Source organism: Haliotis asinina, chromosome 15 (genome assembly GCF_037392515.1).
Source record: "Haliotis asinina isolate JCU_RB_2024 chromosome 15, JCU_Hal_asi_v2, whole genome shotgun sequence".
NCBI lineage: Eukaryota > Metazoa > Mollusca > Gastropoda > Lepetellida > Haliotidae > Haliotis > Haliotis asinina.
In genome coordinates this window covers 9,956,027-9,982,245 of record NC_090294.1, presented here as the reverse complement: position 1 = coordinate 9,982,245, position 26,219 = coordinate 9,956,027, and the positions used below count along the sequence as shown (strand labels likewise).

The 26,219-nt window shown below is 36.6% G+C and overlaps 1 protein-coding gene across 2 annotated transcripts in view; it reads right to left on the bottom strand.

Moving 5' to 3' along the window:
- Positions 1–26,219, bottom strand: part of LOC137264833 (inositol polyphosphate-5-phosphatase A-like) — a 122,681-nt gene that overhangs the window by 73,887 nt on the left and 22,575 nt on the right. For both annotated transcript variants that reach the window (XM_067800166.1, XM_067800165.1), the window contains exons 2-3: positions 13,974–14,015; positions 4,505–4,605 (exon numbers count right to left, since the gene is read on the bottom strand). In XM_067800166.1, the coding sequence (XP_067656267.1) occupies positions 4,505–4,605; positions 13,974–14,015 (143 nt within the window). The remainder of the gene's footprint in view (positions 1–4,504; positions 4,606–13,973; positions 14,016–26,219) is intronic.

Genomic DNA, 26,219 nt, shown 5'->3' with positions numbered 1-26,219 from the left:
TGACAGAACCCATCACTTTCTAGTTTCTAAGGAACGACTCTATGGAAACAGTGGGCATGCATCAATCACAAGGAACAGTGAAACTTGTCATTACAGATATTTAGTGTTTGTGTCCCCAAATATAAATTCTAATCTGAACTACGACTAAATCACATAAATATGGAAAAGAACAGATAAGTCAGAGATTCAATATGCTGTTCATAAATACAAAATCACTCTTGGACAAAAAGTCCTTTTCAATTAACTTATCATTTAGTAAGTTTTGGAGATTATCAAAGCACTTCCGAGAACAGCCTTTGAATAAACCATCTGCTGTGCAGATTCAAAGGAAATGTTCTCTTTGTCCCACAGATGAAACCATTCCAATGTCAAATTCAGCCCTTCCAGGGAAACTTCAAAAGCATTGGAACACTGAATATCAAGTTATTAAAGACACTTCAACATGCACCAACAATGTATTTTGCACAAGACTCAAAGACTGTCTCATGTGGGTCACTGTGTGCGTGTGTGAGTGCTTGATCACAGATCTTATAGACTGGGATATGGACTTTGTGGTATTTGCTGGTATGTGCTGTTGTGAAATGTTATATCTACCACCTGAAGTAGCTTATCATTAAAACAATAAAAAAGGCAGTAAGGAACCAAATATATACTAGATTCACAGATTGCCTGGGGTAGTTTTAACTGAAACTGAAACATGTTTAACTTTTCCTAGGTCCATTCACAACACAAGTGTTTAAACCATAATAGGCTCATTTACGACTGAATTTGTGATCCCTAACATGCTCATTCATCATGCCAACATTTAACCCATGATAGGTGCTCTCATTCATCACATAAAAGCATCACCTTTGATGTGGTCAGCCACTTCATAAATTCCAGTTTTCTTTCTCTGGGTTATTTCTATCTCGTAATCAAAGACCACCTGTGCAAACATTTAGCTGAAATTCAAGTGTAGTGGTGCTGGCAGGTAAATACAACTGCCTCAAGTAATTGAAGCAACAACAAAAAATGCCTGAAATTTCAGTGGGAAAAAAATCAAATAAGAAGAAACTGTCTGAAGCCAAAAGAAAATACATTCAAATTTTGAGTATTTTAAATGAATGTGAAATCACAATCATGACAACGATTGACCAAGAAAAATCTTGAAATGTCAAAAAGAATAAACAAATAAATAAACCAAGAACTTTTAGTCAAAAAAAGAAACTGAGCTTAACCAAAGTGGCATGAATAGAATTTTGTTTTATATATACTTTCCTTAGAACTGAGTTCAGAGATATATGTAATGTCAGTTTCAGCAATGAGGCGACATACTGTAATTATATATGCACCTCCGAAGTTATTCATAAGTGAAGTTGTATGTATAAGGAATGTAGTAGGTTACTGCTTCTTAATATAGTAATTTTGTTTGTAATAAATAATTCCATTTCAATAGAAACAGCCAGCCCAGTGAGATGGGAGATTTTGAATCTGAGGAAATCCAGACGTCTTCATTTAGGGCTTAACATTGCAGGAAGGGCTATGCAGAAGGCAAGATAATGTGGTTCAGGGATTGTGAGACAGACTAGAAGTATGGAACAAACAAGCTCTAATTCATCACATGAAACTTTCTCACTTCTGACAAAAGAATCAACCATTCCATGAAACATGTTCACAAGTCTGAGGACAGTGAAAGAATCATCACTATGTCTATGTGTCTCCAGGTAAACTGTTGCATGATGTCACACAGGTGACTGGTGTACTGGGGATGAGGGCAGTGGGGTAGCCTAGTGGTACATGTGTTCACTTGTGATGTTAAGCCCCAGGTTTAATTTCGTTACTGGGTACAATGTGTAAAGCCCATATCTGGTTGCCATCACTGTAATATTGCTAAAAATGGCATAAAAATAAATTCACTGATTCACTTGTGAAGAAAATGACTGAATATGTTGCAACTTAACTTTACACATTTCCTATGGGCTTCTTGAATGTTGTTAGTTTGTTTATTTCCCCTTATATGATATTAAGAACCTGTATACAGTTATGATATACACATATGGTATAACATTTTCTTAGCCCTACATGCCAGTGTAGATCTGACTGGTTCATGTTTTCTTTATAAAATCAATCCTAAGGATATATATTTCTGAGAGTAAGAACCCCCATTTCATCCATCAAGAAAAAGAGTTTGCACATGGAGAATAATAAATCTCTTGCATCCCCAGCCATGAATAAAAAAGCTGCACACTACGTGACACATCACAACTTTGATAAGTTGAACAGCTGTTTTTGGTTATTTTTAACCTATACATGACGAAAACATGTTGGCACAACAAATTTGTAGTGGAAACATCACTCGGCTTATGTTGGTTCTGTAATTCCTATATTAGGTTTCATAACCTTTGGTTCGGGCTTGTAGTATAAAATAACATATAACAAAATATACCCCATCCAATATGCAATCTAAGTGGCACTGCTCCAGTTTAAAAACAGTGTAGTGCTTGCACCCAATAGACATCACTTATACAACACTGTGTTTCAATAATATTCTTGAAATCTAAATCAAAACAAGAGTCACCAGAAGAAGACATATCCCCCTGGACCCCAAATATTTGTGAGGACAAATCATCTGACAGTTTCTTGATGTTTTCTTAGAGTAAGTTTGAATGTTTCCATGCAAGTCATGAAAAATATGAATGCCATATATCTGTAAACAGCAAAAGGCACCACTTCAAGATCTGTCTCATATATCTGCCAAGATCAATTGAAAGATATGAAATGGTTTTCGAGTTGTGCTCTGGAAACAATGCCTATCCCTCCATTTTGAGACTAAGTCAGAATTGTTTCAATGGAAACCAGGAAAAATAAAAATGCTAAAACACTGTAAATAGAAAAAAGCACCACTTTGTGGTCTGCCTCAAATATCTGCCAAGTTTTGCTGTGAGATATTGAATAGCTTTAGAGTTGTGCTCCAGAAATGAAGCCCATCCCTCCATTTTGAGACTAAGTCAGAATCATTTCCATGGAAACTGTGAAAATGATAAATCACAAAAATGTGTAAATAGCAAAAGGCACCACTTTAGGGTCTCCCCTACATATCTGCCAAGTTTTGCAGAAAGATATTAAGAAGCTTTTTAGTTGTGCTCCAGAAACGAAGCCCATCCCTCCAGTTTGAGACTAAGTCCGGAAACGCAGAAAATTATAAATCGCAAAAACCTGTAAAGAGCAAAAGGCACCAATTTAGGATCTGCCACATATATCTAACAACTTTTACTGACAGATATTACAAAGTTTTTGAGATGTGCTCCGGAAACGAAACAAAACTGTCCCTTTTGAGACAAAGTCCGAATCGTTTCCATGGAAACTGAGAAACAAAGATATCACAAAAATCTGTAAATAGCAAAAAGCACCAGTTCATGTTCTGATTGATATATCTACCATGTTTTGCAGAAAAATAGAGAATGGTTTTTGAGTTCTGCTCCAGAAATGAAACACAACTCCCACTTTTGAGATTATGTCCGAAACGTTTCCATGGAAACCGAGAACATAAAATATAACAAAATCCTGTAATTAGCAAAAGGCACCACTTCAGCTTCTGACTGATACATCTACCAAGTATTGCAGAAAAATATTGAACGGTTTTGGAGTTTTGCTCCGGAAACAAAACATACCTCTCACTTTTGAAACTATGTCTGTAACATTTCCATGGAAACCGAGAAAATAACAAATCACAAAAACCTGTAAATACCAAAAGGCACCACTATAGGTTCAGAATGACATATCTACCAAGTTTTGCAGAAAAATATTGAACGTTTTTTAGCTCTGCTCTGGAAACGAAGCCCACTCTACCATAAAGCTAACACCAAAATTTTCCATGGGAAAACAAAAAAAATATAAATGCCAAAAATCTGTAAATAGCAAAAGGCACAATCATAGGCTGAGATTACTATATCAATCAAGTTTGGTCTAAAAATATTGAATGGTTTCTGAGTTATGCTCTGGGATAAAAATGATCACGGACGGATGGATAGATGGTGGACGGACGGACAGATGAGGCGTTGTCTACATTCCCCTCCATTACATGCCAGGCGGATAAAAATTACAACATTTGCTTCATCTGAAAGTTAATATACAACAGTTTTCTGAATTGATCAGACACAATGATGGCTAAAACTGCAAGATCAAAATTACAACTAAAACCATGTCATCTGTCAACTACATGATAAAGAAAACGTGTAGAGACAAGTCGTTTGATCTGCATTTTAGAAGCTGTTTAGTAAATAATGAAGCATAGAACTTTATGGCTTGATAATAGTGTAAAAACATACATCAACACGTACCTCTAAACCATAAATAAGAAGTTGTCACTGTCTATATCCTTTGTAAACATAGCAACAAGGTTAAAGGTTAATCTCCAAAATACATATGAATATGTACATAAGTCAATACCCAAAACATATTGAATTTCATCGTTCTAAATCTCCTGTGATGTGATGTGTCAAAGACATCTAATATGGCCACTCACTTGACAAACTGGTTGACATGCTGCATTGATGTCTCATAGTTCTTGCCCCCAACTTCCTGGCAATGAAGAGCCACAAAACATGGCTCGAGGCGCTCAATACACTGAAACGAAACATTGACAAATATTATTACTAAGTCAAGATAACACTTGAAATTGTTTTTGTAAAAACAAATACAGGTACATTTACATAACATTTCGAATTAGTGAGGGAGTTTCAAGTTTTATGCTGTAGTAAGCAATATTCCACCTATATGGTGTCGGTAAATAATCGAGTCTGGACCAGACAATCCAGTGATTAATAGGTCTGACCACCCGATCCAGATATATCTTGTGACAAGCATGGGTTACTGAAGATCAATTCTAACCTTAAATTTCACAGGTAACTCATCGTTATGAAAATATAACAGGATACTGTTTAACAGTCAAACTATGCAAGGCCCCCTTTAATGTTAAAGCATGAAACCTATTCCTAGCCTGTGCAACCTTAGGTAATACATGAAAGCACCTAGTTGCTGGTACAGTAACAAGCAGTAAAACTAGGACAAAATACTGTGACTGTCAGTCCCAGTGCACCCAGCTGTGAATGGGTACCTTCCAAGATGGGAAAGCCAAATTATAGTCTGTTTGCAGTGAAAACGTACTGATGAATTTCACTTTAAACAAAAATGTAAACCAAATATGGTGAAATGACAGTTGTGAATCCTCATGATTTGCACAAATCATACAATTCCCAGGGAGCTGAGATTGAAAATACATTGGATGTCAAGTGCTTTGAGCATGCATGTGTATAATGCTATATAATGCTATCTAAATACCCATATAATATTTACAACCGTTTTACACCAGACAAAAACAAATCACACCTTCCGCTCAATGTAAAGTCATATTTAATGTTCATGTTTTGGCACTCATGATTCCACACATCAAAATAACAGAATTATTCTGGGCTGATAAGAAAATTTTGTCTCGATTCACAAAATGTCATGAAATTGATGGCGACAGTCACTCAGTGTCAGTGAGGTCATCAGTGTACTGGCTGCTGGCCAGCTCCTCATCATTTTGTTTTTGAACTGAATCCTGTGTTCCTTGACTAGCAAAACATCAACCTGCACAGAGTACAAGTTTCGTTTTTTTGCCTCATTTGTGTATCAGGATGTGCCAGTGGAAGTTCTAAAACTGTAAATCTGTGACACCTGAGTCCTTCTTACAGTGTGGGAGTCACAACAGTCTGTTTGGAAAGATCGCTCTATAACAGGAGTTACTGATCAATAAAATAACAAGCACTCCCAGCATCTACTCAACTATGCATACATATCTTTGATTATAGCAAGAATAGATCACACAAAGAACTTATATCCACAAAAAATCTGATTTCACTACTGACTGAGGGATGTTCATTACTTAGCTTCCTGGGTGGGGCAGGTCATAATAATACTGGGGCAATATTCCAAGGAAGTCACACAATGTGATCTTTTAGGGGGAAGAAAGATTAAGATAAAAAGAACATGGGTCTTATATGTAAATGAACAACAATGGTGAGTGAGGGAGACAAAGTAGGCTTGTTCAAAACAAGTTCAAATCCTGAGCATCTTCATAAGGGAGGCAAGAGTGATGTTTTACACTGTTTTTAGCAAATTTCAGCAATGTCACAGCTTGGGACACCAGAAACAAATGGGCTTGGAGAAATATATATCTCCATCAGAAACTGGTTCAGAATAGTTCCTAAGCACAATATTTCTTGCCTCAGTTGTGTATCATCATACCCTTGGAAATTGGTTGTAATATCAACCACTGCCTCACTGATCCAGAAGGAATAAATGAATATTGATAGCTCATGTTGTATCACTAATCTCACAGATAATTATGGCATGTCAGATGTGATTACTTAGAAGCTGTGACACAGGCAAAATAATGATGACTGAAATGTCAAACAAGCACCAGATATATTTTCTGTCCAAGTGCTAAAGACAAAGGCTGTGGTATAATATCCTGTACTGCACCTTGAACCGTGTGACTATACAAGATACATGACAGGTTCACAAACACCATCCTAAGATAATACCATCACTTAGGGGCTTTTCTGCCCCATCAATCATCCCTATCACAATCATCATTGAATTATTCAGGCCTCAGTGCACTGCAAGCCCTGCTCGTCCAATACCATCCTTCATACCATATACTAATGCGTATTGATCCAAGTGTTTATTTCATCTCTGACACATGCAAATGTCAGCTTTACTTGATCCCCCTACCTATAAATAAGAATCTATACATCAGGCACCTGTCTCAGCAACAACGCTGTACAAGGATGTTAGGAGTTGAAATAGCTGACTTGAACTTAAAACCTTACATGAACACCAGGATTTGAAACAACATGAAAAAAGACATAGCCAATTTTTACTGGACTTGTAGAAACCTTCACTGGTTCAAAGATAGTTCAGTGAAGATGGAAAAGGAGGGTATTCCTTTTGTAGGTTCATACACAAATCTTTGGAGCCTCAGTGGAGAGCATCAGTGAAGCATTATGGCTATCTGAAGATAAAGTCTTTGATAAGAAATTTGAAGTTTAACAAGTGAATTTGGATTAATGCCACCTTGAAAGGTATTGCAGTTCCAACATGATGACACGTCAGATTTATGTAGGAGGAGAGCCTGAAGTGATGCAGGAATTAGATGCCTAGACCTAGATTTTTGAAGTTCTCCTAGCAACATTAACTTATGATTTTCTTAGCTCTTAGACAAACACTTTGGTAAAGCCTGTAAACACGGGTATGGTGTTGTCAAATCGAGAAATAATTGAGTTAACAACATTCAAACATTCACAGGTTACTGGAGTATAAAATCTGGACAGCAAATTTCAACACCTTAGACGTACTCCTGGACATTGTGTGCCTAGGTGCCTGACTCTGAGAATGGTGGTTCAAATCCCAAATTGGATTTACCAAGCAAAAGTAATACAATCTGTACTTTACTGAGAAATTGTATTCCCCAAAATGACATGTATTACATCTGTTAACTGTTAGGATTCAGGGCTACTTGTTGTCCCTTCACCTGGTGATGATGTTTCATGTCTTTATCATGCTGTTTGTTCTGTCATGAAACACCACACACAATTTTTCACCTACAATACAAGACAGTAGCCTGTAAAAACACAAGTCCAGATCAGACAATAAAGTAATTGGTATTGTGAACACTGATCCCTGCCATAGAGATATACCAACACACAATCAATCAAGTCAACAAGTCTACCCACCTAATCCATTTTGTCACCTCTTTAATGACCAGATGCACTGCTGGAGACCTGTTCTATCCCTTGAACTGTACAGGGAAATCTTCACAATTACTCTTATATTGGACACAAAATGATAATCATCCAGAAATAGTAACTATAAATCAATTTCATAGTTATCATTCGTGGAATATAATAGGGAACATGTAGGTCAAGCTATACATACAGTATAATTTCAACTTAGTTTAATACTGTTATAACTCTGTTTTAAGTCTAATCCCAGTTCATTGTTTCACCTCTCCACTGTAGACAATTGTTCCACAAAATGATTCTTTCAAAATTATCCTGTCTCAGGGCTGGCTTGAAGAAGGCATCATGCATTATGAAGTCAGTGCAGTTATCAATAAGAGACACGACCACAGAGCAGGAGATATTCAACTTTTTCACTTGGGACATGGACCATATTAACCCTTAACTCTGACACAAATGTAGTCCAACTGTGGCACTTATCAATAGGATTAATGTCAGTTGGACAAGAACTAGAATAACACAGCTCTGTATGCGATGCGGCAGTCTATCTAGATTTTTAGTGGTTCTACATGGGATGCTGATAGGGTTTGCAGACTGTCAAAACCCTGAACCATATGGATTCCGGTTGAGAATATAGCTCAGCAGGAACCAGAACAGGAAGGCTGAGACTGAATGTATTGGGCAGTCAGGCTCCATGACTTGGTTGTCTGCATGCTAATTTTGTGGATTGATGCTCATGATGTTAGTCACGTCTCATGTGGGTCAATCTTGGCAGTGGTGTGAGATGACATACTGTCAAAAAGTCACTGAATCTGACAACCAAACTGAGTTTATTGCCTCTTACAACAAGCACAAGATTCTAAAGACAAACTCTAGAATTGGTCTTCTCAGGATTCTAGTGTAGCCAAGTGTTCAGTAAAAGAAAGGACATGTTTCCTACTCAAAGTAATGAAGCAGCTTTGAAACCTAAGCAGTTTTTCATGATCTGCTTCAAATGGATATACTTTGGTTCCTTATGCAAACTTCATGAAGATTAGGGCATGATTTTCTCCTCGATGTTTAGTACTTCAAGCCACGTTGCAACTTAAAAAATTAAGTGATAATCCATGGTTGGCTGAAAAATGATGCATTTTGTTTGAAACTATGGATTTTACTACAGTTTAACAACTAATGTAACTTGATTCTTGTACCAGTGCATTGTACCATTGACACAGACATTAAGAGTTAACAAATGAGTTTCATTACAAAGAAACTTACAATTAAGTCAATGGAGGAGCATGTAAAGCTTAGTAGTAAAAATCGGTTAGATCCTCTTTTTGGTTATTGGTTACGCTAGGTTTTCAGAAGAACATGAAGTATAGTAAATATAAAATGTCAAAGTCAGTTTGGTCTGTCACATTACTGCCATGGAGAGAACAGAGAACATCATTTTCACGATTCAGCCTTCTTGTCAATTAGTTTGGAAGGGAAACATCCTGTGTGAATACATTTCCCATACGATTTTGTCTTACACAATAAAGATAATAAGAAAACTTGACATACTGTTTTACCCATGATGCCATTGCACAGAAAAAAATATTTTAACATGCATCATTTGTAAAGTAGTTTATAGGCATAGCAGTAATTATATGGGTATACCAACAAAATGGTGTGGTCCACCTCATAATGGTTCAAACAAAGACAGGAACCGTGTTCATCTTAGTGGTACTATTCTGCGGTGTTATAAAGAGATATCTGCTTATATTATCCAGATAAGGAAGGAAGTCTTGCAGGTGTTAATCCCACTGGTCCACAATGATGACTAAGCAGTATAAGACCCTGAATTCCAAATCAACTGTGTTGATTACATTACAGATAATTGGTTCCAATAGGAAATTTAAAACTCGGTTTTGACATGAAAGTATTCCGGAGTAGTCTTGTTCTACAACACTAAAACCAAATCTGCATTCTGTGCGCAGTCACTTATTGCCCACAGAAACAAAGAAACAGAAAAACAAGAGTCATCAGAAGATGACATATTCCCCTGGCCCTCACATGGTTGAAAGGACTAATCATCTGACAGTTACTTATTGTGTTTTTAGACCAAGTCTGAATTGTTTCCATGGAATCCATGAAAACTATAAATGCCATATATTTGTTATCAGGAAAAAGTCACCATTTCAAGATCTGTCTCATATATCTGCCAAGATCTTTTGAAAGATATGAAATGGTTTTTGAGTTGAGCTCCAGAAACGAAGTCCGAAACGTGTCCTTGGAAACCGAGAAAATAATAAATCACAAAAACCTGTAAATACCAAAAGGCATCACTTTGGGGTCTGCCACACATATCTACCAAGTTTTACTGACAGATATTAAGAAGTTTTTGAGTTGTGCTCCAGAAACGAAACACACCTCTTACTTTTGAGACTAAGTCTGAAATGTTTCCATGGAAACCCAGAAAATAATAAATCACAAAAACCTGTAACTAGCAAAAGGCACCATTGCAGCTTCTGATTGGTATATCTACCAAGTTTTGCAACTAAAAATCTAAAAATATTGAACGGTTTCTGAGTTATGCTCCAGAAACAAACAGACAGACGGACAGACAGACGAGGCATGACTATATCCCCCACACTACATGCCAGGGGGATAAAAAAGATATGTCACATAGAACAGAAACAATGAAATTAATAAGGACGGACCAATTCTATTTCTTGTTTTATGGATTTTCGTCCCCTGAAAACCTAAAGGTAGGCGGAAAAAATCTAAAAATAAAATTTCCAGTGAATATGGGTAAACACAACCTTAGAAAGTTTTTTCTTGAGAGTTTACATTTTTAGCTAATAAAAACATTAGGATTTTATTTTTTGAGCGTGGGAAATTAATTTTTATTTTTTTCATATTCTTGATAAAACACGGCAGGCAGATCTGTAAAACGAGAACTAAAATTGGTCTGGCCTAATGTAAATAAAGAAGTAAAACGGAAATAAAGACATAGAACAGAAATAGGAGAATGTCATTATCAATGGCACAGTAAAAACATGATTCCTGTTATTCTGACACTTCACTACACAGGGGTGAGTGTGTATTCAGATGAAGCTATTACACTATAAACAAGGAAATATGTTATTTGAAAAGCAGTAAACATATTAGCATGGTAAGCGGGTGTTTATTGCTCATGCTTTATAAACAGGGTCATAAGTTAAAATAGCAAATATATGTGGACAACTGTAACTTAGCAATAATAAGATGAGCACATGGATGACAACTTCTTTTTATTGTCTAACATGACGTTTCTGGGCTACTTCTTCCCCCTTCTTATGGTGTAACTTAGCACATATCAAAGAGAATCATCAACAAAATAAACCATGAGAAAGCACATCAAACAAGTCCAACCAGGCCTGTGTATTTTCATGAAAGAGAGTTTGGTGTTGAAATTGAGGACTGGGTACTGGGATCTTGGAAACCTTCTTAGATGAAAGGACCAATATTTTATAAAACTTTTAAGGTGAGGGATATGACAAGATCCATAATGGCTTTCATGCCTAGATTGTACATAATATCTCAATGTCTAAATTGCTTCACGTTTGACTACACACCTCAAATATAGTGGTACTAGATTGCAATGTGAAACATAATTGAAGATACAACAATAGAGTAACGGCTGTGTGAACAATCTTGGTAAATTCTCGGTTAAAAAGACTTGACCAAATTAATACATGGGATATATCCAGATATTAGATGTAACAACATAATGACCGTGTGATATGATACATATCTCAGTGATATGGGAGCGACATATTTGCAACCTCATACAGTAGCTGAGTTGCACAAATTCATATTCTCTTCCTTTCTACAGGGGAATAACACCACTTTTATTTGCTTTCAAATCATAGACAGTAGAGATAGGATATTGCAGGAGAAAAACAGATATGCTTCAGGCACTGGAGACTGCTATTTATAGCTAGCCAAGAAATATTGTCTGCATAAATTGGCTCTTGTAGAGTTTCGGTTCCTACAAATTTCCATCAATACCTCTTGTAATGTAATGCAAGCATTGTAAATCAATGTATTTTTGTGAACTTCATGTCGTATTATAATACCTTATTGTATTGATACACCGGTAATTACAGACATATGAAACATGGATGCTGACAGAAAACTGAACTGCAACATCAGACGTGAAAAGCAGATAGATGAATTTCAGCCTTGAAACAGGCAAATCTAGTACTCATATCAAATGAAACATTTTGTGGTAAGTACACCTTTTGCATTTCAAACTGTTCTTCATCATGACTTTAACCTTAGCCTAAGCTTGACAATTGTGGTTTGTGAAATGATCAGCCATGGTTAGTCTTGTCTCCATAATATTCTGACAACATGGATTATTGTTCATAAAGCTTTCATCTCATTGCTGTAACACGGCTTACACTTAGCTTGCACATGATAGTATGTTTGACTGTAATGTATTGAAATGCTAACATCACTCGTTCCAATGCCATACTTACAACTAATACAAGCACGCCATATAATGGAGCTAACCCACAGAAAAAAGAGGCTGTGGGTTAGTGACAGCATGTATTTCTAGTAAGTGCATGGAAACACTCTTTTTTTCCTGGAAACAGACTGACCTAGTGCTCAATACTTACTCCTCTGGTCTTACACACTAGTCTGTCCTACAATCCCTGAACCACATAATGTTCCCTTCAATGCCTTCAATCCAATGTAGTCCAATCTCACAATCCCTGAGCTACACTATTTTCCCTCCTTCATTATCAAGTTCTGAATGAAGCAAGGCTAGATTTCACTGGTTCTCAATCTCCATTCCTCTTTTCAGTTTAAATGGGTTTATTTGTTACAATGTAACATATGTTATATCTGAGATTACACTTTTTTAGTCAAGTGCAGATTCTACTACTTTTCTTGGTTTGAATTCCACCCAGGGTTCTAACCCACACAGTCAGAGTCAGGTACTTAATTGCCAGCCCACAAAGTCAGCTGCCTAACCCGCTCAACCAACTTGGTGGCATTGTGTAAATGCCATTGTATGATCATTGGGTTTATTTGTTACTGTCGAAATTATATATATTCCGAGACTAACTATGGCTTAGTCTAGTGTTTTCATATTCTTGCTCTGACAGTTTAAACAGTCTGGCCTTGACATCAGACCATGTTTTCACCATGATATTTACATTAAATGAACATAATAGATCAAATGTGAACTTTTGTGTGGGTGTCAGATCCCGAGTAATCACCCACTTGTGTAATTACATGCAATAATATCCTGGCCATAAAGGTCATCCTCAGACAGACTCGTATTAAATGTCAGACTGTAGGTGTGAGCTGTGGTCTGTAAATAGTTCATAGGGATAGTGTTCTCATGATGACAATGAATTATACATGAATACATCTGTATGTTTCAAAATAGATTAACACAGTGCACACTATCACCATCTCTCTCTATTGTAACTGAATGAGTTCAGGTTTATGCCCCTTTCAGCAATATTCCAGCAATATCACAACAGGGACACCAGAAATGGGCTTCACACATTGTACTCAAATCCGGTTCTTGGGTGTCATGCTTTGACTACTTGGCTACCGCACTGCACCTCCTCCGTGTTGTATGACAGTGTCATATAGGATAACATTTCCGAAAGTGACACTCAGTGGCTGAAGATCAAAAGAAGGTTAAAGTAGTGTCATCCCTCATACAAATTCACACAAAAATACATCTCAAATATCAAACTTATTCAGCAATTCAAGCTTCAATGATTTAATACAGTAAAGGAACAGATTTTGGGGGAACCAAAACCAGGCCTTTGACATGACTGCATGTTAAATCCACTTGGGAACTATGTCGTTTCAGCTGTAAAGGCAAATTTAGTACATAAGCAACAACTCAGCTGTGTCAACCTTCATGGATTATGATTTGAGAAAACTAAACCTGCACATAACAATACAAACTCTACCATGACTATGTTCTTCGTTCTATTGTCTGTTGTTCAGTGAGGAAATAATTGGGTTTATCAAGACAGCCAGTGACTGACTCAATAAGCATCTATTTACCATGACATTCATCAGCCAACACTGAATGTCTGAACACCTGATCTTGTTATCACTCCCTTACATCAAGCTCAAATTGCTGAAGATCAGTTGTCACCTAAATACCAACTATATGTGTTATAACAGTGGGAATACATGGACAATGGAAATTAACTGAAGCATACTCACTCCTAGGAACTCCTTCAGCCATGGTTTGAACATCTGCTCAGGCTGAAAGGAAACAAACAGACAGTAAATAACAATGTTATTAACATGCCCAGGGACTGTCATCATAATTACATCATCTTCATAATTAACATTTTCAAAATATCAAATATGTTTATCACCAAAATCAGCAATATGACAACCTGAACATAATCAAACTTGGATAAGAGAAATATGTGGCTAATACTGTGAGCATTATGATTTAAACCTTCAGGGTAAATCAGATGAAATAATTATCAGTGGTCTGACCAACCAGTCCATCTAGTGAAAAGTATTGAAATTTAGGGACAAATTCTAAATACATGAACAGACAGGACAACAAATGTCATTTTCGAGATTATTTTGTTTACACAGCAATGTTAATTAGGAGATAAACATACTGTGTTGGGAAATCAGAGGTATATAACGAAATTATAATAGCTCTAAATTTGATTTAAAACCGAACGCGTAGCGTGAGGTTTTAAATACAAAATTTAGAGCTATTATAATTTCGTTATATACTGCTGATTTTCCAACACAATACGTTTATCTCCATTCTACCATAACCGTGTTATTCAGATTTTAAACAAGTACATGATGTGTTTGAAAATCAGAGGTATATAACGTGATTATATACCTCTGGATGACTTTGATTAGCCAATCACAATCCAGCATTTACTGAAGTCATGGTAGAATACAATTTTTCTTGCTGCTGCAGTCCAAACTAATGCCAGTTTTAAAGTATGAGCCAGCTTTCATTCAAACATTTCTATTTGACTAGGCATAATACACATGGTACGCTAGTTCTGAGCCAAACAGGTTTTGTTTTCTTCCCTTACTCTACAGCACCAGGAAGAGTAAGAAAGTGTAGAAAATTTTAGTGTTTCTCATCCAACGGCATCAGAGGATCAACCCAGTGATTTCCAATTCACCAGGCAGGTACTCTATCCACAGGACCACTGAACCATTCATGAATGATTTCTAATGTAATCATAAGCAGATTAAAGAAGATCAACCTTGCAAAAACGAAGTGGAACTGATTGTTTTCCTATGAGTCAATCCTTGGGACTTGCTATGTAAGATGTTGCATGATGTAGCAACACATGGAGATAATGGCTGTCAAGGATGAACATTATCCCCTGCGTTGATGACACTACTTGGCACATCAAGCCAGTTGTTGTGATGTCAATCCACAAGCCATTAAGGTGAAACCCTCAACAGAAAGTACAGGCATTGCATAAATCTGGGGACAGCCTGTAATTTACTGACTGGGTAATGATGGACACTTGGGAATAATGGAACAAACGTACAGTTTTCAGGCAAATACTGTGGAAAGACAATGGTCTTATGGTCAAAAACCATTATCATCCATGAAAATGACGCTAACAATACATCAATGTAGATTATACTTGTATCTACCATCTTAGTGGATTAAACTTAAATTTGATTTGTTATACATATATTTAGTTACATTATATTAACATTTTGAGTAGATTTTACTTACATCTATGCAGATCACACCTACATCTGAGTGAACTATACTTACATCTGAGTAGATTGTACTTGATTCTTAGTGGATTGTATATTGTGTATCTACACAGATTATCCTTATATATATACGTGAAATATACTTACATCTACTAGCGGCTTCTTATATTTGGGTTATACAGGAGTGGTTAGGAGACAATTTTTTTTTGTTTCTTTCGTTGCTTCCGTACAAAAATAATGTTCCGTGAAAGGAAGAATTAACAATTCATTCTTATCATACACATTTTTCTGGATATCAGTAAATGACATTCTCGTAAATTTCTTATTGTTCTGGAGAGTGACTAAAGAAATTTCCTAAACATCTCCTGAACACATCTTTGTTCTCCAGTATATATCACCAAAGAAGAATCATTGTCTCAATCACAGGGTGCCTGTAGAACAGTGACTAATGGAGGGCTATGACAAGTGAGCCTTGATTATAAACATGCATGATACCTTTCAAAAACAGTTACAAGACACAAAGCAATGTCAAACAAAATGTTTTTTTGTTTTTTTAACTAAGTGAAAATCAAATTAGATCCAGAATATTTTTTTCTACCTTCATGAAAATCAGATCCAAATGAAACCTGTTTTTGCAACAGCAGCTCTTCAAATGGAAGTTACAATGCCATTCAGGATTCCTTTAATCTTCCTAAAGCCATTACCTTGTTCAAAAGGCTCAGTTTTCTAGGTTTTGTGACTCCGTCTCAGTACGATGTTTCAACTTATTGTGAAATGTGAATGTTATGATATTTTAAATCCAAAACTAATTACCACACTATATGACATCATATATGTCTGTCCTCGGTATAACCTTTTCGGGAGAAGTAATATTAAATGCAAAAACACATCATGTGAGAATCATAGATCAAGCTCAAACCAAGTATTAAATTTGAAGAAAACAGCAAAGCTCTTATAAATGCAAGAGAGTGAACACATGCTGAATCTCCTCATAACAGAGTGTAGTCAGCTGGAAATAGACACACATGCTGGGCAGATATATTCTGTACTATATCCTAGTATTTTAGATTTTCAGAAGCAAAAGAAACATCCATAGTTTTCTTGCTAATCACAAGAAGAGCTGCAAAACATGTCTCTCCTACATAAGACGTCATCATTATGATCTGGGTATTTAACATGTTTGTGCAACATCTTCCCACTCATACAGCACAATGAATTACAACATACATGACTGACTGAAAATATTATGATGCCTAAAGATGAGGATATAATTAGAAAGATCATAGAACTACGTAGATAGAGAAGAATAAGCAAGGTTTGTGTGTTTGTTGTTTAATGCTGCACTCAGCAACATTCCAGCTGTATGGAGGCAATATGTAAATAATGGAGTCGGGATCAGGCAATCCAGTGATCAACGACATGAGCATCAATCTGCACAATTTTGATACAGTGATATGTTGACGTGAATCAAGTCAATGAGTCTGGCACTCAATCCCATTAATTGCCTCCTATGACAAGTAACTGGAATGCTGAGGACCAAACCTAACTGTTATCATGTGTAACAAACAAGTAATGATAGGAATGTTTTGACAGCATCTGTTTTGAAGCACAGTACATAGGTCAAAATATAAAAGGCATCGCATATTTACCCCAAATTGCAGACACTTCGACCGTACCATCAACATTTCTGAGCAGGTGCCAAAGAAATACCAGAACAGTTATAGACACATATTTGCAATGGCTATTTTTGGTTTGAGCAAACTTGAAAAATTCATTACATTTGACAATATTCTGCCTTATCTAAAGTTTTAATAACCAAATATGGGGATGATATTGAGCTAGTAGTAAGTATTTTAGAGGGTTTATCAAAAACAAGTCTGTATTATGTATCATAATGTACAGTCACGAGTACCAGCATATCATCTTAACAGCTAGAAAGCACTCTACTGAAACAACAGCAGTGTTTACTGTACAAAACTCTCTTCAGAATGCTCATCAGTCTTTCACAATGATGCATGGAAAAGTGACTAAACAGAAGCAAACAGCACTGCAGGTCGCTTGAGAGAAATGTAAAGATCAAAGAATGAATTTGTGTCACATATAACAAGACAATAAAGACATCAATATCCCCTGCAACAGCCAAATACTCTTTATGAATATGTCTTCTAATTATGATTACAATATCTCAATATTTTGGTGTGCATGTGAAAGAGTGGTAGGAGAGTACTGTAAGGTTGTACAGTTTTGCTCCTGAACTTAGTCGAATTTAGTTTATAAGATGCCATGGAAACGAAAAAAATATTTTATGCTGAAACCCAAACCAACCAAAAGGCACCACTATACTACCAGTCCTATCTTTGTGTCAAGTTTGCTGAAGAAAGGTTTTAAGAAAAAGACCGCAACCACCAATTTCAGTCAAAGTCAAACTTGTTGCCATGGAAACCACAAAATATAAAATTCATCCACTGGTGTAACCTCTAAATGGTACATGTAGGGATCATGGTGAACATGGCAAACATGAGTATCAAATTTGATAAAGCTAATGTTTAGGTGATCTGCTCAAGACAAAGTAACATCTTTAAAGTCACAGCCTAAGTCATGTTTCAGTGGAAACTGCCAACAACAAACAAAATCATATCTGGCATACCATAAAATTCTAACCCCCAAAAGGCATATCTAGGGATCATGCTTGACATACGTATTAAGTTTGATGAAGCTAGCATGTATTGTTTGGAAGATCTGCTCCGGAAATCTGTCATAGTCACAGCCTACATCATGTTTCCATGAAAACCTCCAAAAATACAATTCATATCTAGGTCTGATACCCAAACGGCACATCTAGGGATCATGCTTGATATGTGCACAACGTCTTATGAAGCTAGTATGAGTAAAGTTTTAAAGAGATCTGCTCTGGACAAGAAGACGATTCCTCATCATATGTCATAGTCACAGCCAAAGTCATGTTTCCATGGAAACCAAAAACTATAAGTTTCATATCTGGGTCTAACCCCCAAAAGGCACATTTAGGGATCATGCTTGACATGTGTACCAAGTTTGGTTAAGCTATCGAGAATAGCTTAGGGATATGCTTCGGAAGGAACTCATTTCTATATCCCCTGCAACTTTGTTGTAGAGGAGAATAACAATTCATCTGAAGAAAATCTTTTTGATTTAACATTTAATATTATTTAAGAAATGTAGTCCATCAAATATGCACAAAAATTACTCTGCAAAAGAAAAAATATTACATTTCAATTGTAGTTTACATCAGAAAATAACACTGTAAATTAGACACAATACTTCTTATTTCAGATACAGAAAATTGCAGTTGAATAAATCTGAAGGTTTCATTGAGATACTATGACTTCTACAGACAAGGGTCATTGTCAGGTCATAACTGGGGAACAGAAAAAACTCCAAACAATTCATGATGTTTTGCAAACCAGATGCAGAATTGGAATTTCAGTGATCCCTTGTGACATTTTTTAATCACCTTTATCTGAGTGTTTCGGTTCTGTTCCAGAACCACAATCCCCTAACATTCCTCAGTAAATCAATAATATCACATTAAAACAATCTACAATCAGATTATGTCATGACTCATGATGAATGAGCCTGGTAAGAGAGTTTTTTTCATAGTCACGTTATGTAATTTTCCATGCTCTCTTTAAAAGGAAGTATAAGTCTTGACTTAAGTGCAAAGGAAGACTTTTTCCACGACACCACAATCCTCTAGACTTAAATTTCTAGTTTTTGTGTATAAAACTGTAAAGCTGTATCAAGCAGCACTTTGCAGCATTGACACGTATGATAATTTGAAAGTATACTACTCAAGGGAATTTAAGGAACACATAATACGTTTAGGTGTCATGCCATTCCATTAAGTATCACGTTTCCTGAACTTCTTTTGAGCATCAAAACCATGCACCTTCACATAATAGGTCTCAATCTGACCTCACAGAAAATCATATTCGATCATCTATTTCCTTTTTGCATCAGAAGGTTACATATATACTCTAAGACAGTCAATCAATATAGGAAACAACTTCATTCTATAAACCTTATGCTATAACTTCCAGCATATACTATAGGTGAGTGAGTGAGTGAGTGAGTGGGTGAGTGAGTGGGTGTGTGAGTGGGTGAGTGAGTGAGTGAGTGAGCAAGCGAGCAAGAGCGTGTTTTTATTTCTATTGGTATACACTTTGGGGCAGTATTTCTTTTATATCATGACGCATCAGATCGAGGAAGTAAAACCCGAAATACCTCTCAGACCAAGCCTTAGATGTTGGCCATTTTGGTCTAACTCACAGAGACTGGTGGAGCATGGAAAATCATCTTCTTTGATTGCTTTTGAGTGGTATGTCATTAGAATTATCTGAAAAACCTAAAGGATGACACTCAGCACAGTGTCTATATCCATCTCCCAAGGAAACAAGGCCACTTGACTTGTAGCGTTCCATATTGAGAGAGCTATTGCCTGTACTTGCCAGGGAAGGTAATGTGGTCTCACTGAATAGGTCTAGACAATATATCTCCAAGATTGATGAACCAATCTAGATATCAAAAGTTTAATCCATGTCTCACCAAACATCTGTTAGAAATGTTTGGTAAATGCTAAAATTTCTAGAGAACTAACTCTATCATGAACAGTTAATCTTCTATATACTTTTTTCTGCCCCACAGCAATTTGTCTTCATGCATCCACTCCATATATACATATTCCAGCCATTTGACTGCATTGTGTAAAACAGTGACTCTGATGAAACCACTGGTTGACATTACAAGGATAATGATGACAGACAATCAATAAGATCACCAAGTCTGACAACTGGATTCATTAAGTTGCCTCATTTGGCAGCTATGGCTGCTTAGGGACCAACTCTAACCAAGATTTCTTCCTAGTGACCCATCATGACTTCTGAATCCTGATACCAGAGACCATAACTTTATAACCACAGACAATGATGTCAAAATGGAAAGTGTTGGAAATACAGTTCAGATATTATAAAGGTCATTCATCACACACAAATATAACAAACCTATTGACATTACTTGGAAAAGATAAGCCTATACCATTTATCACAATGACAAAATCTATGCTTGTTGTGAATTTGGTACGCAAATATACCATCTGGGGAGATACTAGAAACACTGGTGGTAACTATTCATCTCTCTCTCTAGGAAACTAAATGGTTCATAATGGTAAGTTTAACAGCACCACTAGACTAACAGCTAGTCTCTGAAATGAACATACTTTACAGATAATAAAAGTTTTTAAACTAAAACTATACATACAATAAAAGGTAGCACTGAGACTGTGGAAATCCCCACTTGTTTCATTTTCTAGTCTTGTGTGGACTTTCTTGGATATATTTGCTTCAGGGTGTGTATGAAAGACTATACAACCATCATAAACGGATAATATCCATCCGTATCACCTGGACATCACATGGTTGAGACAAGTGTGACAACCATTAGAGGAAACATGCCATATATGAGCCAACCACAAACAGGGGATTTCTTGCCATATCATCTGGACAGCTGTGTTTAATGCAACTACTATCTAGATTAACATATCTTTTCACCAATATCTACCCACATGTACACAAGAACAATGTTGTTGACCTATTGTACATTACAATGCAAAGATGAAGTAGAGAAATGGTGGAGACTATATCTGCAGCTGAATACGTTACCCAGGGAAACACTGGTATTCAATTAAGCTTCATGTTCCCAACACAGCCATAGCAGTCAGCATAGGACATTAACCAGGCTTGTCTTAATTGTTATCAGAAACAGTAAGCGGCATATATTTATTTACACCTGAGTAGGGGAGTGTCTAGTTCTGATGCTCTGTACAGCAACCCTGACACTGACACAGCCAGACCTGAGATAATTGATCTCCTTAATCTGTAATCTGGATGGGTGTGGCCCCAATGTATAAATAGTCACAACGTTGACAGCATGCAAAATATACACCAACAAGATCTAAAGCTTTCCCTGCGAACGCTTCTAAAATAAGAAAGACATCAATACAGACTCTTCTTCTCCTGAAAGTTTGAAATTCCTTCTGCAGCAAAAGCAAAAGATATCAATGCTGATGTGTCTCACATGGGATATATACCAATTCAAACTGTAACATATCTTCAGAAATGCATGAGTGAGTGAGCTGAGTTTTATATTCCTATAAGCAATATCCATCCATCATATTCCTCATGCCGTGCTAGTGATGAAAATATCCTCAGAAATGAACTCTTTCATCATGTTCATGGTGGGGGGATAACAAAAATGGAGTTCACACATTGTAACCATATGGAGACCTGAACCTGTCACACTGTTGGCACAATGTGTGAACCAGTGTACTAAACCTGACTGCATCTGTTCAAAAGTCACTAATGAAGTGGAATACTAAATTCATGCACAGGGAATATTACAGAACTGGAGTATTTAGGAAGATAACATAAAAATGCATTCCAAAATATTGATTTTCTTAAACTTACTTTTTTATCTCCAAGAGACTGAAATTCACATAATTCACACTGAAATAAGTGCAATACTTCTAGGAGATTTACAACAACTGCACAGTTCTGCTTGAAATGCTGATGCAGCAGACAGACCAGACTTTGGCAGGGATTTTGTACTTAACATAAAAATTCAGAGTTTATGATCCGAAGTTGAAGTTTTCAATTTAAAAAAAAAATGAACATTAAGGCGTGATCCTTTACCCATGTTTCCCAGCAATAATCGTTACCACTGCTTTCATAATTTTACTGGGTGACCAAGAACATGTAAGAATGACGAACCGCTGTTTGAAGGGAGGAAACATGGCTGCCTAGGTGGCTTTCGTGATGATCTGGTGATGACTACCATCTTGTAAACATTCATGCTATAGCCAGAGATGAGTTTAAACTGACTCACATTAATCTATGAACACAACATGTAATCCCCCCGGATTGCAGGTGAAAGGTACTTCTTCTCATTGCACTCTATTGTTAATTGATGACAACAATCATTGATATTTACAATCTATATAAATTTTTTTTTTTAAATTCGTAAAAAAAAAGACTCTTCTAAAGTACTTTTTCAAGCAACAGTTACAATGGGTATGTGTGTGTGTGAGTCTATTTAAGTCTAGAACAATCTGGCAATTCTAGATTCCTTCAGCTCTATGTAGACATTAAGGATCATCCTGGCATCCATAATTTGGATTCGTTTTGTAAATAATTTGACATTTTCATATTTTATAAGTTCACATTATTTCTAGGGCTAAATATCTGAGTCCATAGTGGCAACAATTCAAGCGAACTGATTCTCTGCACTTGACACATGGAAACAACCACCAGTCTAAGATGTCCTGAAGGCAATGACAACCTGTGACCACTTAATGCCTCAACAAATTAAAGATCTGGTTTAGAATTTGTGCAGATCCAATGCTTGATGTGAGAGGTGACTAACAGGATTGGTGAGTAAGGCTTGCTGACTTGGTTCTGGTGTCATTATATCTCATACAGGCAGATTGATGCACATGAGGACAATCAGTGAATAGTCTGGACCAGAATAAACTATTTACAGACGAATGTGATATGCGGTAATTTTGTTATGTTAAACAATAAACAAATCAGACCAAAAAAGAATAAATCACATATATATCATGCAAGAAAAAGTCAAACTAAAACCACTGTTGTCTTGATTAGTGACTCCTAGTTCTACACAGGCTGCTCTCTTTCACCAACTGTTTTCACAGCTTAAGATTAAACAAAGACAACAGAAGAAATTAAAACCTTTAAATCCTATTTGGAAACTAGGCGTTTGAAACAACTTAGAAACATTCGAAGCATTTAGAATTCGTAACATTGATTGTACCCAGTGTGTTATGAATAGGCCTAAGAAGTTCATAGTGCTACGAACGTTCGAGAATAGCTAGCCTTATTCTGAAATTTGGGCACAATGAGCGGAGCCTGTGGTGTCCCCCCGATGTGATAGTGTATGGCATGTTGCTCAACACAGCATAAAACTATACTCATTCACTATTTTGAAACTCATGTAATACAGTCACAACAACAACAGTACTTCATTAAGGCATAACACAAAAAGAGCAACTAGAAAATATATTTGCTTAAAAACAACAGAATTAGAAATGCAGCTATTCTTTTGAACTGCTGTTGTAAATATGCTACAGCATAACAGATTAACTACTGCAATTTGAAAAAATGGGTGTTTTGAGAAATAAATGGAATAGTTCCAATTCACTGATTCAAAATTAGGGAACTTTTCTCAAAGGAAAACCACTGGAAATATAGCATATTTATTGCTGCATCAGTAACATGAGAGACGGCAGAGGCTTTCTTTACCTAGGCCATGATAGCCATAAACAATGGATGAAGAGAACTCATTCAAACAAATGGTTTGACGAAACTCTCCATCTTCCATGATGAGATACTTCAGTTGTAAACAGCTGAATACCAAGAAGGCCATATGCACCTCAGATATGAGGGTCTACAACCATGTTATGTGATACAGTGTGATGGTGTAGCTCAGCAGATTTGTAAATATCTAAAGTTTCAAGATTTCGCTATGTGTTAATGTTAATACGCTTGAATTTCATGCGCAACCCGATGACCTTAGACAAACAGAACATGCCAACTACACAGTCTTTTGTTGCTCTGAACACAGTACAAGTATTAACATTTTGTAAAGAGGCTCATTGCATCCACTGCATCTTATGTTCATGTATGGCAACTTGAACATAATATTGATGCCAGTGTCTTACAACTTGCTTCAAGTGCAACTTCTGTTCCTTTTGTAAGCAAACTGCTTCTTCATGATTGGGTTATAATCAAACCTTCTGATGATCATACGAGTGAGTGAGTGAGTGAGTGAGTGAGTGAGTGAGTGACAGACAGAGATCAAGCCACCAACCTCATCCTCTCTTGGTTGATATTTTATCCATGAGCCCACTGTCTGAGGCTGTACAATCAAACCACCAACCTTCTACCCACCAGATAGTGGTGGTGGGGTAGCTTGATGGTTAAAGTGGTTGCTAGTCATGCAGGGTCAATACATCCTGGTTTAAAGTTCCACTGAACAGTATATGTGAAGGAAAGACAGATGTGATGCAAGACATTCACCACTTTATTGAAACCAATGAGCACGGGTAAGATGCCAAGGTGAACAATACTTCAAACATTTAATAGGTTTCACAAATACCTGAGGTATGCAGGAGCGTTGAATTGCAGTACCTTCAATAACTGCACCACCTGTTCCCCGATCAAAATCCCAGTTCCACAGGAAGCCCAAAGATGAGGAAACCACCAATACATTATGGCATACACTATTATTCCACTCGCCAGGAAGGCGGATACAGAGAGTATCATCAGTGTCTTTTGAGATGAAATATATTTCCATGACCTTGACTGATAATAGTTGAGTTTAGAATCAAGAATATTTTGGATTGTCAAGGAAAATGTTTGCCGCAGAACTGAATGAATGATTCTGACTATTAGCTAGAATGTGTTGATGAATCACTGTCAAACATGAATGATAACCTGTGTTCGTGGTAGTCAGAGACCAGTGGCAGTAATTACAAATACATACAAAGGCACATGTAGATGGGATTCTCAAAAAGTAGAGGAAATTCAATTTTGTGATGAAACATTTCCAAAGGAATAGAATAAATAATTTCTCAATATCATCCGTTTCCTCCTGAACTTCATCATTTTCATTTTATCAAACTTATAAATCCAATATCCCCTACTTTTTTCTAATGGTATATTATCATATAAAATCAATCTACAAATATATCTGCTTATAAACAGATATAATGGCACGGAAGGCGTTCATTGCAAACTGTTAATCTCTTAAGCAAATAAGCAAATCAATCGCTTAACCAGGTCTGCAACTGCTCAAAGTCAGCTTGCACTTCTAAAATCTGATGTAGCTACTGCTACCTTAGCCTAAAGAAGGATGTAATAGAAGAAGTGTGTTGATGAACCCATGATTGTGTTTACTATGGATGACTACTTTGAAGATGTGGGGCAGACTGAGGATGCTGGTATGTTGGTTGCCTTTGCTCATCACCCAACTGATGCTGTCTAGAATTTCCTGTTTTCCTGTCTAACTGTAATTTACCTCAGCCAACAGTTTGGGTTGAGAGAGCAGTATGGCCAGTGAATAACTTGAGAGGCTGAAAGTTAGATGCCAGTTGTTGGACATCAATTGCAAGTGATTTACTGTTTGCAATGCACATTAGTTCTGACATTTTTATGTGACACCATGTTAACAGTTGACGTCACAACTGCGATGGGTTCTAGGAGACATCTATCAGATTCAGTCACACTGTATGGCTTGTGAAAATCGGGCTCACATAAAAAAATCTGTTTGCTAGTAAATTCTCAGATGGTATGCCTCTGAAAATATATGATTTTGATGGGAAAAAAGAGTACCAGTTAAACTGAAGATGAAACAAGTGAGATTGCAGATTCAGAACCTGAAGAATATTAACATTTGCTTCATTTAGAGTTTTGCATCACAGAAACGGCTTGATGGAACTGAAAAATAGACTGTGGTTCTGGGTGTTTGGGGGAGACTGCTAGAATCTCTGAAAAGAAGTGCTGATTATTGTATCAATAATGGATGCTGTCATACCAACAGCAAAAGGGATCCAGGGTCTTGAAGTTGCATTGAGTGACATGAATAAAGGGGACATACTGTCTCTGTGCACCGAAAATTCAGAAGCCAAACTGT